This window comes from Zalophus californianus, chromosome 16 (assembly GCF_009762305.2).
Source record: "Zalophus californianus isolate mZalCal1 chromosome 16, mZalCal1.pri.v2, whole genome shotgun sequence".
Taxonomy (NCBI): Eukaryota; Metazoa; Chordata; class Mammalia; order Carnivora; family Otariidae; genus Zalophus; species Zalophus californianus.
Window position 1 is genome coordinate 56,864,987 of NC_045610.1, and position 12,386 is coordinate 56,877,372.

The window sequence follows — 12,386 nt, forward strand, 5'->3', positions numbered from 1 at the left end:
GCCACCCAGGTGCCCCCCAGCCCCCACCCCAGGGTCCCCCTTTGATGGTGGAACAGGGAGGAGAAGCCCAGCTCTTGATGGGCATTTGTGGCCAGCATCTCCTAAGCGTGGCCTTCCTAGAGCCTCGAGTTACTTTGTTGGGTCCAGTTGAGCCTGAGCATTTAAAGCAGCGGGGATGGGGTTGCTTTCACCTGCAAAGCATTGGTGTAAGTGGAGAGGCAGCCTCCTGTCCCCCCTGTGGTGTAGAGTTCTCTTTTGGCCATCACTCCTCTCCCCAGGAATATCCTGGGAGGTGTCTGGCAGTGGGGTAGGGTGGGAGATTTTGAACATCTGGGAAACAGGAAGAATCTCTTACTCCCTCTGGGTACTTAAGGCTGGGACAGTTTTTCTCACCCTTCTTGGCCCCAGAGGCAAGAAGAGGACACCTTCAGATGGCGTGTGTATGAATTGGGTCCTTATTGCTCAAACCAACCATATGCATCCTTGCACTGTCTCCCCATGGGTGCCCAGCCTAACTTGTATTTTGAGAAAGGCTGGCAGAGCCTGCTCGCCCAGGGCCCTTTCTTAATTTCCTTTGAAAATGCTGAAGTTCCACCAAGTTCCTCAGCTTTGGCTCTTACCTTGCAGGGCGGGGAAACACAATGAGAGAAAACAGTGATTTTACCAGTAACTGAGACTCTCCTGCTGGAGACAGGGTGAGGTGTTGTTCTTCCGTGTCACTGAGGGGCTGAGGCAGTTGGAGAAGTGTGGTTGGGGCCTTGGAGAGTGGGCTGGCCCAGAAGGCTGTGTCCTTGCCCCAGGGCCTACCTGTCCGGGCAGGCACTTTCTCCAGGAGGCGTGTGATTACAGAGTGGCTATTTTCCCTCTGCTAGGCTGTCTTTAATCGCCAGTCTGGAGTTGGTGTTCCTGGCCAGACACAACATGCGTGGGCAGACGCACACAGTCAGCTCGGCAGGGCTCCTCTGGCCCTGCCCCAGGAGCATGTGCCCCCTCTGGCCCATACCTCCCACACCTGGACAGCAGCAGTGTGCAGGTGCTAGGAACCTGGGTGCAGAGAGAGAGAGAGTGAATCCATTTCTGGGTTGTGGAAGGGGGGCACCTGGAATGAGGCGGCAGATGTCAGGGCGGCCACAGGAGAAGAGGAGGGGAGTTGCTGATGTCCAAAGTCCGAAGGCCTGGCTGGGGGCGTGGGGGGGGGTCCCCTGGTTCCCTGGTTCCCTGGCTGCCCCCTGAGCCTTTGCCTGCCTTCTGAGAGCATGGTCCTCATCCCAGACCCGGTGGCTTCCCACGTGACCTGCAGCCCCTGGGATTTACCCTCCCTTTCTCCTGCCCAATCCCCATCTCTTGTCTCTTTGGCGGGCAGCCTTTCCATCCCTGCAGGCCAGCCTTTCCCTGCCTCCAGGACATTTTCACACTGCAGTGTTTCCGGAGGCCTGGCCCAGGCAAGTGCATCTTGGGAAGCTTCACCTCTTCCCCTGCGGAGAGAGAGCTCACAAAGTGGAGCCTGAGGGAGAAGGGGGCAGCGGGGAGGGGCAATATGGGAGGCCCCGTACGCAGTGGCCGTGCTTTCCAAATCCTCTTCTTTCCTGGGTTGGGTGGAACAGGCGTCACCCCCTGGGCCAGCCCCTTAGACACGAGAAGGCCTCTGGTCCCCTTCTTCTTTCTTCCTCCCGCCACGTAGGAGACTTTCTCCCCTTCCATGCCAGGAGTCAGGGAGGCAGACGTACAGACCTGAGCTTACCTGATACTCATCTGTCCTGGACCACAGCTCCTCAGGAAGGCCCCAGGATCTCTGCCAGAGGGACGGAGATGCTCTGGAGTAGAGTATTTACCCATATTGGGGTGTGGGCCCTCTGCCCAGAGGGCCATATCTTCCTGAGCTGAAATAACCAGTTATCCCCTCTGGGGAGAAGCAGCTCTTATCTTCATAATCCCCCAAAGGCAGCATGGAGAGCAGGGATTAGGGGAGATTTAGGCAAGGGATCTGGGAAGTCTTGGGGCCAGGCTCACTCGGGAGCCCATCCTCATCCCTCGGGCCAAAAAAGCTGGTAATGGGCCAGTGTGGGGGCTCCGCTCAGGTGCATCCTCCCGGGCTGGGTCTGCTGGGGTACTGCCCCTGAGCAGCAGCCCCTTCTAGTCTTGGAGATGTGTGTCCCGTGAGGGGCAGGGCTGCCAAGGAGAGCGGTGGCTATGGAGACAGGCACGGAGGAGGAAGTCTGGAACATCAGTGGGCAAAGCCAGGGCAGACCCCAGGGAAGGCAGAGGGGGAGCAGGGGCGGGCCATGAGCTGAGGTAGTCAGGGAGTCACCAGCTTAGCCACCCTTGGTCAGGACTCAGTAGATAACCCCAGCCCCTTTCTTAGTGCCTCAAGTCTAGGGCTTTGCTCCTCTTGCTCAGGAGCCTTTACTGGTGGGAGCTCACATTGGTGCTCTTGGGAGAGACCCAGTTCTCTGCCAGCATTCCTTTCCCAGGGGTGTTCTTTTTCCCAGGACCCCCGACCTGGGGATCTGTGCATCAGATTCAATGTGTGCATCGGCTTCACCTTCAGAAGTTTTGATTCGGTAGGTTTGGGGTGGGACCTGGACATCCACGTTTTTAGAAGCTCCAGGTATTTCTACTACAGACCCCGGGTTGACAACCCCTGATTAATGTGTCACTGGGGTCACTGAAGCTATGTGTGCACTCATTCTTCCACTCATCCAGCTGGTGGCCGTGGGGCCGCTGCTGTGTGCCCGGCACTGTCTCGGCAGGTAGTTGGAAGGATGTGGAGAGGGAAGAATTCAGTACCTGTTTTCAAGGAACTGGCAGTCTGGTGGGAGAGCCAGACGAGTCAATCTATAATGACAGTTCTCCACAATGAAGACCGGGAGCCAGCTTGCCCAGGGTGCTCTTGGAATACAAACCTCTCCCCGTAAGTGCAGTCCTTGGCTTTGGGAAAATTTCCCAATTTCCCGGAGCAGGTGACGTTTGAGCTGAGGCTTGAAGGGGAAGACAAAGGTGTCTGGGGCCAGGAGTGTGTGTCCAGGGAAGGAAAGTACATAGAGGTACTTGCACCCGAGCTGGAAAGCACGGCTCGCGTCAGGAATGGAGGAAACGCGGGCGAGGAGGCTGGAGAAGCTGGTGGATCACAGGTCCTGCCCCGGAGTCTGGGCTCGATTGGAAAGATAAACAGGGGTCGGTTGAGGCAATGTGCACTGCTCTGGCTGGATGTTGCAGTTGGCTTGGAAGAGGTGGACGCTGAGGAGTGGGGCGGGGGGGGGGTGGTGGTCACTGCAGGAGCGGGGCTGTCCAGCTGGGAGGGCCACGCTCCAGGGTTTGGGTCGAATCCACTCCTAGGGGCCCATGAAACAGCAGTGCAGCCGTTGAGTAAACAGGTCAGCATTCAGGGCTGTGCCTGGAGGTAAACTTCAGGAGTTGGAAGCTTGGTGGTGTGGTGGGAGACTCCACGATGGTGGCCAAGGTTGTCTTGGAAACGTACGTGAATTTGTTAAGATATCCTTGGGATGGGCTGTGTGGTGGATGGAGGGGAAAGAAGAGCCAGTCAGAGAAGGAGAAGACAGGGGTGAAGCCCAGGAGTGGGGCTGTCAGTGAGGAGAGGCCAGGCCGGGCTCACACAGGACAGCATGGGTGGTCCCTAGTGCTGCCCAGGACCACCCCATCTATGCCCTGTTCCGCCACCCTCGGTGACAGAAGGCGGCGTCACAGGTCTCTCCCTGGGAGCAGTTGTCCCCTGTCTGAGATTGTGTCCTTCCTGATGCCAGAGTGTCACGATATGCTGCCTTCTGTGAAATGGTGGGAACAGTATTTGGGGTTTTTTCTTAATGCTTTTACCTAGGAACAATGAAGAGCTAGTGTCTCCTTGTTAGTTCCCCTTTCCCCACTTAAAAAACAACAACAAAAAAAACCCCACTATTTTTCGGCTCCTGAAATACACAGATGGCAGCAGAGGTCGATGGGGAGGTGAGGGGCGAGAGCAGTGCGTGGGGCGGGGAGATGCCAATGGCCTTGGAAGGTGGGTTAGGAAACACTGAGTGGAGAAAGTTGCGTGTGTTCCTGTTTTTAACTTGGCCCTGAGGAGTAGGGGACTTTTAACGTGGTGGAGATTTGCGCAAATGCCCTGAGGGCTGGGGGGCTGGTGGAGGAAGAGGAGGGAGGATTCAGGGGGAGGGATGACGAGGGCCTGCAGCCTTGCGATGGAGGGCCTCTCGATGGAGGGCCTCTCGGGGCAGTGCCTTGGGGCCTCCGGGGCGATGCTGAATGCTGCCTGCTTCGCCTGCTTCCTCCAGGGCGAGCCACCCTTGGCCCTGGGCCTGTCTACCCGGAAGGCCCTCGGCATCCTGAAGGAGCAGCTGGAGACGGTGCTGGAGGGACACCTGAAAGAACGGAAGAAATGTCTCACGTGGAAGGTGAAGCTTCTTCCCGGGGAAGCTGGAGCCGAGGTGGGATGGCGGAGGGGCGTGGGAGGCCCGGGCTCAGGCCCGGGAGCCGGTGCTCATGCTGGGCGGCGTGGCCCGACCGAAGCCTCGCTACAACTCAGAAGGAAGCCGGGGCTGCCTGGCGGAGTGCTGTCCTGACCCCACTTGCTGCAGGAGCCCAAGCGGCTGGACCCCAGCCGAGACCAAAGCCAGGAGAGCGAGGCGGCCCCAGGCCGGGTCAGGCGGGCGAGGGAGCAGGGCGGCCAGATTCTAGCAGGATGCTGCCTCCTGGCTCCGTCGACAGGCCCCTCACTCCCCGCTGCCCCTCCCCAGGAGCTGTGGAGAAGCAGCTTCCTGCACCACAGTAACCGCTGTTCCTGCTTCCACTGGCCTGGAGCCTCTCTCATGCTGCTGGCTGTGCTGCTTCTGCTGGGCTGTCATGGGAGCCAGCCGGAGGGCAGGTAACCTTCTCTCACCCGGGGACACCTCCCCCACCAGCGGCGCTCCCCACCCCCCCACCCCCCCACCCCCCGCCCCCCGCCAGTCTCAGTCTGCCTTGTTAGGAACCCTCGGTCCCTTGGCTGGCTGCTGTCAGCCCCCGAACGAGACACTCCTTTCAGAAGGGACTGGGGTGGGGGGTCTCGGATTGGCTGGGTGGGGGATCCCCTCTCCTTGCTAGTACCCCCTCACCTCTTCCCACCAGCCATGGGGTGGAGCTGGTGAATGCCTCAGCACTGTTCCTCTTGCTGCTTCTCAACCTCATCCTCATTGGGCGGCAAGATCGGCTAAAGCGTAGGGAGGTAGAGCGGAGGCTCCGAGGGATCATTGACCAAATCCAAGGTGAGGCTGAGGGTCAGGCATGCTGGGTGGGAAAGGGTGCCCTGTGATGTGTCAGCCCTACGAGCTCTTCTCCTGAGTCCCCACCAGGAGCCCAGCACAGTGGCGTTGCCTACGGTCAGCATTCTGGGGGCTCTTGGCATCAGGAGAGTTAGAAGGCTGCCCTGCCCTCTTTTGAGCAGGACAGTGAGAGCCAGGCACATGCAGGCAGTGGCCTCAGCACGGCCCGCAGGGAGGCTGATGGCGGCCCAGTCGGCTTGCAGGCTTGCTAACCATGGGAGACTAACAGAGAAGACCCTCTCTTGGCAGGAGGAGAGTTGAGGTTTTCTCTTCCAAGTCTGTCCTGTCTGGCCATACTGGGCCAGGGCAGGTAGAAAGATGGGCCAGGGAAGTCTAAGACCCGCAAGAGGCAGGGTTGGGGGCCCAGAGCTGGGAGCCCAAAACGGAGTAGCCCTGTCCCTAAAGAAGGGAGTTGCTCCATCCCATTTCTGCTCGTTCTTTCATTCAGAGAGTGTTTGTTAAGCCCCAGCTATGGATTGGGAATATTAGGCTCTTCTGAGAGACAGTGGTTCCCGCTTTCCAAGGGCCTGTGGTCTTGTATGAAACACCTAGTGTCTGAAACCTGTCTCGAACCTGACCAGGCAGCGGATGTTTGAATGCTAAGTGAGAAGGGGTTGCTTCATTCTGAAATGATCAGTTAGTTGCAGCCACGTGCCAGGCGTGGGAAGTACAACAGTGATCGAGAAGGATGGGCCCTGCTCCTCGAGAGCTTAGTCTCTTGCTCAGGAACCATCGGTGGCTCCCTCTTGCTTATCAAAGCTGCCCAGAACCTCTGGGCCCGGCTCCAGCCTCCCTCTCCGGACTCTTCTCTTACTGTCATTGTCACCCGAAAGCTCCTCCCCAGTGCCAAGCCCACCACGGACCTCCCTGCTTCTGTGCCCTTGTCCTGCTGTCCATCTGCCCGGCGTGCTTCTCCCTCACTGGGCTCCAGCTGACAGATCTGGCCCATCCTTCAAGACCCATCTTAAACTTAGCTCCCTTTTCCCTGAAGCTGCCTCTGATTGCATCGGCTCCCCTGAGCTCCTGCAGCTAATTTGGGATATTTCCTAATGCCCTGAGCACGTGTTTGCCTTGATTTGTGTTATCTGCCCACATACATCTCTCTTTTCAGTTGCGGCTCCTCCTCGAGGGCAGGGACTTGTGTCATCTTCACCTTTGACCTTTGCATCCCTCAAAGCCCTCAGCAATGCTTGTGAAATGTATTTCAATGGAGTCAGGGTACAAAGAATAAGAGCTTCAGGTGTTCAGAGGGGTAGAAGGGCCTGGGCTGGAGTGGTGGGAGAGGCTTCACAGGGGAGGTGACCTTGAGAGAGGGGTAGTGTTGGAACGAGTGGTGTGGGCCACTGCAAGCCTTCTGGGAAAGGAGAGCAGGCAGAGCTCCACGGCGTGTGCTGGGTGGCTGACGTACGGAGCTGTGGGTGAGGTGGTTTCCTTCCTTCCGTTCTCCTCAGATGCACTCAGGGATGGCAAGGAGATCAAGTGGCCAGATGCCATGTACCCAGACCTCCACATGCCCTTTGCACCATCCTGGTCCCTGCACTGGGCCTACAGAGATGGACATCTGGTCAACCTGCCAGTTGGCCTATTGGTAGAAGGAGACATCATAGCTCTGAGGCCCGGCCAGGAATCGTTCGCCTCTCTGAGGGGGATCAAGGTAGCTCGAGGCTTTTCTTCTTCCCTGGAAATGCTGTGGGAGCATCTACAGGCAATGGTGGGAGGGTCCCAGGGCTTAATCCTGAAGCTTCCTGGCTGGCTCACAGTCTTCCTGGCAAGGGCTCTGGAAGAATAGAGAAGAGCTGGGGCGCCTGGGTGGCTCAGTCGGTTAAGCGTCTGCCTTCAGCTCAGGTCATGGTCCCAGGGTCCTGGGATCGAGGCCCGCATCGGGCTCCCTGCTCCGCGGGAAGCCTGCTTCTCCCTCCCCTGCTCCCCCTGCTTGTGTTCCCTCTCTCGCTGTGTCTCTCTCTCTCAAAAAATAAATAAAATCTTAAAAAAAAAAAAAAGACTAGAGAAGAGCTGGAACATCTTTCTCCTTCTTGTCCCGTTCTTTCTTTTCTCTGACCCTTAAGCTGCTAGGAATCCAGTTCTACAGCCCCCCGTCCCCCCCCCCCAGCTGACTCTTTGCTAACCGATGGTCCCTAACCCAGTGAAGTGTCTCCACTTAGCTGGCATTGTCAAGGAAGAGTGGCTTCTGATTGAACCAATGCCCTCCTTGCCCTCCTCCCCTGACTCTCCGGCAGGATGATGAGCACATCGTCTTGGAGCCCGGAGACCTGTTTCCCCCTTTCTCTCCACCGCCTTCCCCCCGGGGAGAAGTGAAGAAGGGACCACAGAACCCCCAGCAGCACCGGCTCTTCCGTGTTCTTGAGACCCCTGTGATTGACAACATCAGGTCGGCTTGCTGCCCTGCCTTCCGTCTGGCCCCTGAGTTCTCTCCCCTGGTGCCTTCGGGAGCAGGGGGCAGGGTGACAAGGAGACAGCCTGGTTTATACTGAGCCCCCCTTGGGGTGGGCACCTCTGTGGATTCTTTAACGTCTTACGAGAATTCCTAGCCTGGGTGATGATTCTTCCCCCGTTGGAACTCTGAGGGGACAGCTCTGGAGGCTGCCCCGGACCCCTCTCCCAGGGGGCCCCTCGGGGCCAGGGAACAGGAACATGGCCTGACTCAGTGATGCCCAGTGCAGGTGGGTGTTTCCGGCCTCTCCCCTGAGGGCTTGCCCAACTAAAGGGTCATCCCTTTCTGCAGATGGTGCCTGGACATGGCCCTGTCCCGCCCAGTCACCGCTCTGGACAACGAGAGGTTCACGGTGCAGTCGGTGATGTTGCACTACGCCGTGCCTGTGGTCTTGGTGCGTGAGGCGGGCCTCGCGGGGCAGGGGAGAGGGCCAGGAAATGGGGGGGGGCGCTCAGGGCCAGATTCGGGGAAGCATGTGAGTGAAGATGGGGGGACCCAGAGTGAGACGGCCAGTGCTGGGGCTGGGGAGGGTATGAAGAAGGGGAGGCAGAGGAAGGGAAGCCTTAGAGCCTGGGTCCCTCTCTGGGTGGGGGACTAAGGCTGCACTTCTGCTGTTCCCCAAAGGCCGGCTTCCTCATCACCAATGCCCTGCGCTTCATGCTGAATGCCCCTGGTGTCACCTCCTGGCAGTACACCCTCCTCCAGCTACAGGTAACCCCCACCCTTTCCCCTCTGTGATGCTTTGCTCTTTCCTTGGAGGCTGGGTCCCTTCATGGTGCCCTGGCTGTCCCTGCCTCTCTGTAGCCCAGGGGTCCCTCCGGCTTCAGCTTAGGAATGCCTGCTCCCCTTTCCTTCCTGCCCTGGACAGTTGTCACTTTCTACCAGGGAATGGCTTCAGGGCTGGGGAAGGCCTTCCGTCCCTCCCTCTTTCCAGACCAGCGGCTCTTTGGGAGCCTTCAGTGTGGTTTGTGCTTCCCCAGGTGAATGGTGTCCTGCCCATCCTCCCCCTGCTCTTTCCAGTCCTCTGGGTTCTGGCAACCGCCTGTGGAGAAGCTCGAGTCCTGGCTCAGATGAGCAAGGCCTCTCCCAGCTCCCTGGTAGGTTGTTCCAAGGCATCTTGGTGACGGTACAAAAAGAACACAATGCGGGAGCAAAAAGAGGGTGTCCGCTGTGCCCCAGCGAACAGGTGCCGAGGTCCAGCCCCACTGTGGGCCCTGTGCACGGGCAGGCCCTGAGCAGCTCTCCGTGTGGAAGAGCCTCCAGGCCAGGCCCTGGGAGGCGGGGGGGCCGTCCATCCTGGCACTCAGCAGACGGGATTCGGGGACTGCCCAGGTGTCCTTTACCAAAGGCGTCAGGAGGCTTGCTGCTGTGGGGCTCCCACCCTTGCAGCTTGGAGGCCTGTGTGAGGGCGCCTCCCTGAGCTGGTGCCCCCTCTCCATGCAGCTAGCCAAGTTCTCAGAGGATACTCTCAGCAGCTACACAGAAGCCGTCTCCTCTCAGGTACACTCACCTGGGACGCCTTCTGCCCCAGGCCCCTGTAGCCACCAACCTGAGCTCCCTCAAGCTGGCCCCTTCCAGAACCCTGGGACTCCCCTACTTTATGGCCTTGGAGCCTCCTGTCTCATGGGGGCAATGCGCTCTGCCCAGACAAATGCCTCTCCACCCCAACTTCCTGGTGTCCCCGGACTGTTTCCTCTGCTGGCCCCGGAGGCTGTCTCTAGGGAAATAACACAGACTTTGTCTCTCCCCCCAGGAAATGCTGCGCTGCATCTGGGGCCACTTCCTGCGGGTGATCCAAGGGACATCGCCGACCCTGAGCCATAGCTCCAGCCTACTGCACAGCTTGGGCTCGGTCACGGTGAGGGCGGGCCCTGTGGGGGGACCCCGCCTCCGCTGGCCTGCTGCCTGGCTGTGTCCGGGTGCCTGCCCGCCACTTACGTGGACCCTGACAGGTTGGGGAATGCCAAGCCCCCCCTCCCCAATCCCCATCTCTCTCTGCAGGTCCTGTGCTGTGTGGACAAACAGGGGATCCTGTCATGGCCAAACCCCAGCCCAGAGACTGTGCTGTTCTTCAGTGGGAAGGTGGAGCCCCCGCACAGCAGCCATGAGGACCTAACGGATGACCTGTCTACCCGCTCCTTCTGCCATCCCGAGGTAGAGGAGGAGGTATGGCCGGCTCCTGGGGACCCAGCTCTGGGCCCAGCCAGTGGCCTCAGGGAGGGCGAGGCTGGGAGGGAGAGGGAAGGCTCGAGCACCGTTAGGATCTGCTCCTGGGCCATTCAGGCAGAGCCTCCTCCCCAGACAGTGAGGGGACATAACTCCCTGCCTCCCTGGTCCATGGCAGCCAGCGGGACCCTGGTCCGAGGCCTGTGCTCCGTGTTCTCCTCAGCCCCACGAACGAGATGCCCTCCTGGCCGGTTCCCTGAACACTACCCCGCACCTTTCCAATGAGCAGGAACGTGGCGACTGGCCGGGTGACGGTCCCAAGCCCCCTGAATTCTACTCTCACCACAAAGCATATGGCCGCAGCAAACACCCATCCGGCTCCAACGTGAGCTTCAGCCGGGACACGGAGGGCGGTGAAGAAGAGCCTGGCAAGGTGAGAGGAGCGCGGAGAGCAGCCTCGGGGTGTCCTGGCCTCCCCGCTGAAGGGGCCAAGGGGTGCAGCCCGTCCTGGATGGATGGAGCCAAAGGCACAGATGTGGCGGCCTCCGTGCTCAGGCCTCCAGGCTCGGCCAGGCGGGACGGCTTCCTGAGGCCTAATTGAGGGCCTGGGGCCCTTCCAGGAAGGAGGCCCTTTCCCCTTCTCTGGGTCTCACAGATGGTGACTGGTTGGGGCAAGGCCCTTCCTTCTGGTCACAACCTTCTGAAGACAGAAGGCTGACAGCTCCCCCTGGCAGAAAGAGATCCTCCACTGTTTCCTCCCTGCTCTGGGTGTCCTCTTCTTAGGCACTGCCATTGTTGAGCAGAGCTCCCAGAAGCAGCCAGAAGGCCAGCAAGGATGGGGATAGGGTTTCTGGGAGGGAGGGGAAGAGCGTGGGCGCGAGCCTGCTCGCTGGGAAGGGGGTGCCTTCTCCCCGGCTGAGGCTCCCCTCTCTCTTCCCCATTCCCCTGTGGCCCAGCCCGGGCTGGAGGGCGAGCCCTACGAAGCAGAGGACTTTGTGTGTGACTACCACTTGGAGATGCTGAGCCTGTCCCAGGACCAGCAGAACCCCTCCTGCATCCAGTTCGACGACTCCAACTGGCAGCTGCACCTCACGTCCCTGAAGCCGCTGGGTCTCAACGTGCTGCTGAACCTGTGTAACGCCGGTGTCACCGAGCGGCTGTGCCGCTTCTCCGACCACTTGTGCAACATCGCCCTGCAGGAGAGCCACAGCGCCGTCCTGCCCGTGCACGTGCCCTGGGGCCTCTGCGAGCTCGCCCGCCTCATAGGTGCGCTGGCCCGGGCCTTCGCCAGGAGCCCCGGCAGCTCCTGCCCACCGCCTGGAACCAGGCGCCGCTTGACAGGGCTTCCTAGTCTGGGAAAATAACCAGGGGCGCGGTGAAAGGGGGAAAGAACCGGCCCAGCCTCACGGGGCTTCTCTCCCTGCGAGGGAGGGAGGTGCAGGTGCTCCCAGACACCCCAAGTTGCCGTCCCTCCCCCTGCAGGCTTCACTCCTGGGGCCAAGGAGCTCTTCAAGCAGGAGAACCACCTTGCACTCTACCGCCTCCCCAGTGCCGAGATGGTGAAGGAGACCTCGCTGGGGAGGCTCTCCTGTGTCACCAAGCGGCGCCCTCCGCTCAGCCATATGATCAGTCTCTTCATCAAGGACACCACTACCAGTGAGCCTTCCAGGCTTGGCCAGCATCAGGCCAGAACTTCCTGGAGCTTGGCAGGGCGGGGCTTCTTTTAGGCGTCCCTTTTTAGGGGGGACCTGGGCAGATGCGCACTAGACTGCTTCTGGAATCTTCCTCAGAAGTGGAAGGGATTGGATTTGGGGGCTGGTGGCTGGGACGGTGGCCACAGGGGTTGGGGACTGTCTGCAGGGTTGCAAGCCCACACAGGCCTGGGGAGTTCTACTCTCCAGGGGCTCCCTAGCACCCTTTTCAAGGATGGCAGGGTGTTACCTGAGGCGGGAGTGAGAGGCGGCCGTGGCCTGGGGTACTCATTGTTCAGCCTCGTCTTCCCCGCCTCAGGCACAGAACAGATGCTATCCCATGGCACGGCTGATGTGGTCTTAGAGGCCTGCACAGACTTCTGGGATGGGGCGGACATCTACCCTCTTTCGGGTTCTGACAGGTGGGTGAGGAAGCACCCCTCGTGCTGATGGCAGACAGCCCCTGCCCTCTGCCCGCCTGGCTCACAGGCATGGGGGCATCTCAGGGCCACTCACCTCACTTTTTCCCCACTTCCCTGGCAGAAAGAAAGTGCTGGATTTTTACCAGCGGGCCTGCTTGTCTGGTTACTGCTCTGCCTTCGCCTACAAGCCCATGAGCTGCGCCCTGTCCTCTCAGCTCAATGGCAAGTGCATCGAGCTTGTGCAGGTGCCTGGCCAGAGCAGCATCTTCACCATGTGTGAGCTGCCCAGCACCGTCCCAATCAAGCTGAGCACGCGCCGTAACAGCTGGAGCTCGGACGGTAC

General features: G+C 59.8%; 1 protein-coding gene across 13 annotated transcripts in view; it reads left to right on the forward strand.

Moving 5' to 3' along the window:
- TMEM94 (transmembrane protein 94) overlaps positions 1-12,386 on the forward strand; it is a 34,736-nt gene that overhangs the window by 16,663 nt on the left and 5,687 nt on the right. For 7 of the 13 annotated variants that reach the window (XM_027568323.2, XM_027568324.2, XM_027568328.2 and 4 more), the window contains 16 exons: positions 4,287-4,406; positions 4,749-4,876; positions 5,119-5,255; positions 6,764-6,966; positions 7,550-7,701; positions 8,056-8,158; positions 8,389-8,475; positions 8,745-8,861; positions 9,208-9,264; positions 9,518-9,622; positions 9,766-9,930; positions 10,154-10,363; positions 10,887-11,196; positions 11,413-11,586; positions 11,941-12,043; positions 12,165-12,382. In XM_027568323.2, the coding sequence (XP_027424124.1) occupies positions 4,287-4,406; positions 4,749-4,876; positions 5,119-5,255; positions 6,764-6,966; positions 7,550-7,701; positions 8,056-8,158; positions 8,389-8,475; positions 8,745-8,861; positions 9,208-9,264; positions 9,518-9,622; positions 9,766-9,930; positions 10,154-10,363; positions 10,887-11,196; positions 11,413-11,586; positions 11,941-12,043; positions 12,165-12,382 (2,389 nt within the window). Of the gene's footprint in view, positions 1-1,505; positions 2,912-4,286; positions 4,407-4,748; positions 4,877-5,118; positions 5,256-6,763; positions 6,967-7,549; positions 7,702-8,055; positions 8,159-8,388; positions 8,476-8,744; positions 8,862-9,207; positions 9,265-9,517; positions 9,623-9,765; positions 9,931-10,153; positions 10,364-10,886; positions 11,197-11,412; positions 11,587-11,940; positions 12,044-12,164; positions 12,383-12,386 lie in introns of those variants that run through there. The other 6 variants (XM_027568320.2, XM_027568326.2, XM_027568327.2 and 3 more) reach the window with 4 other exon arrangements.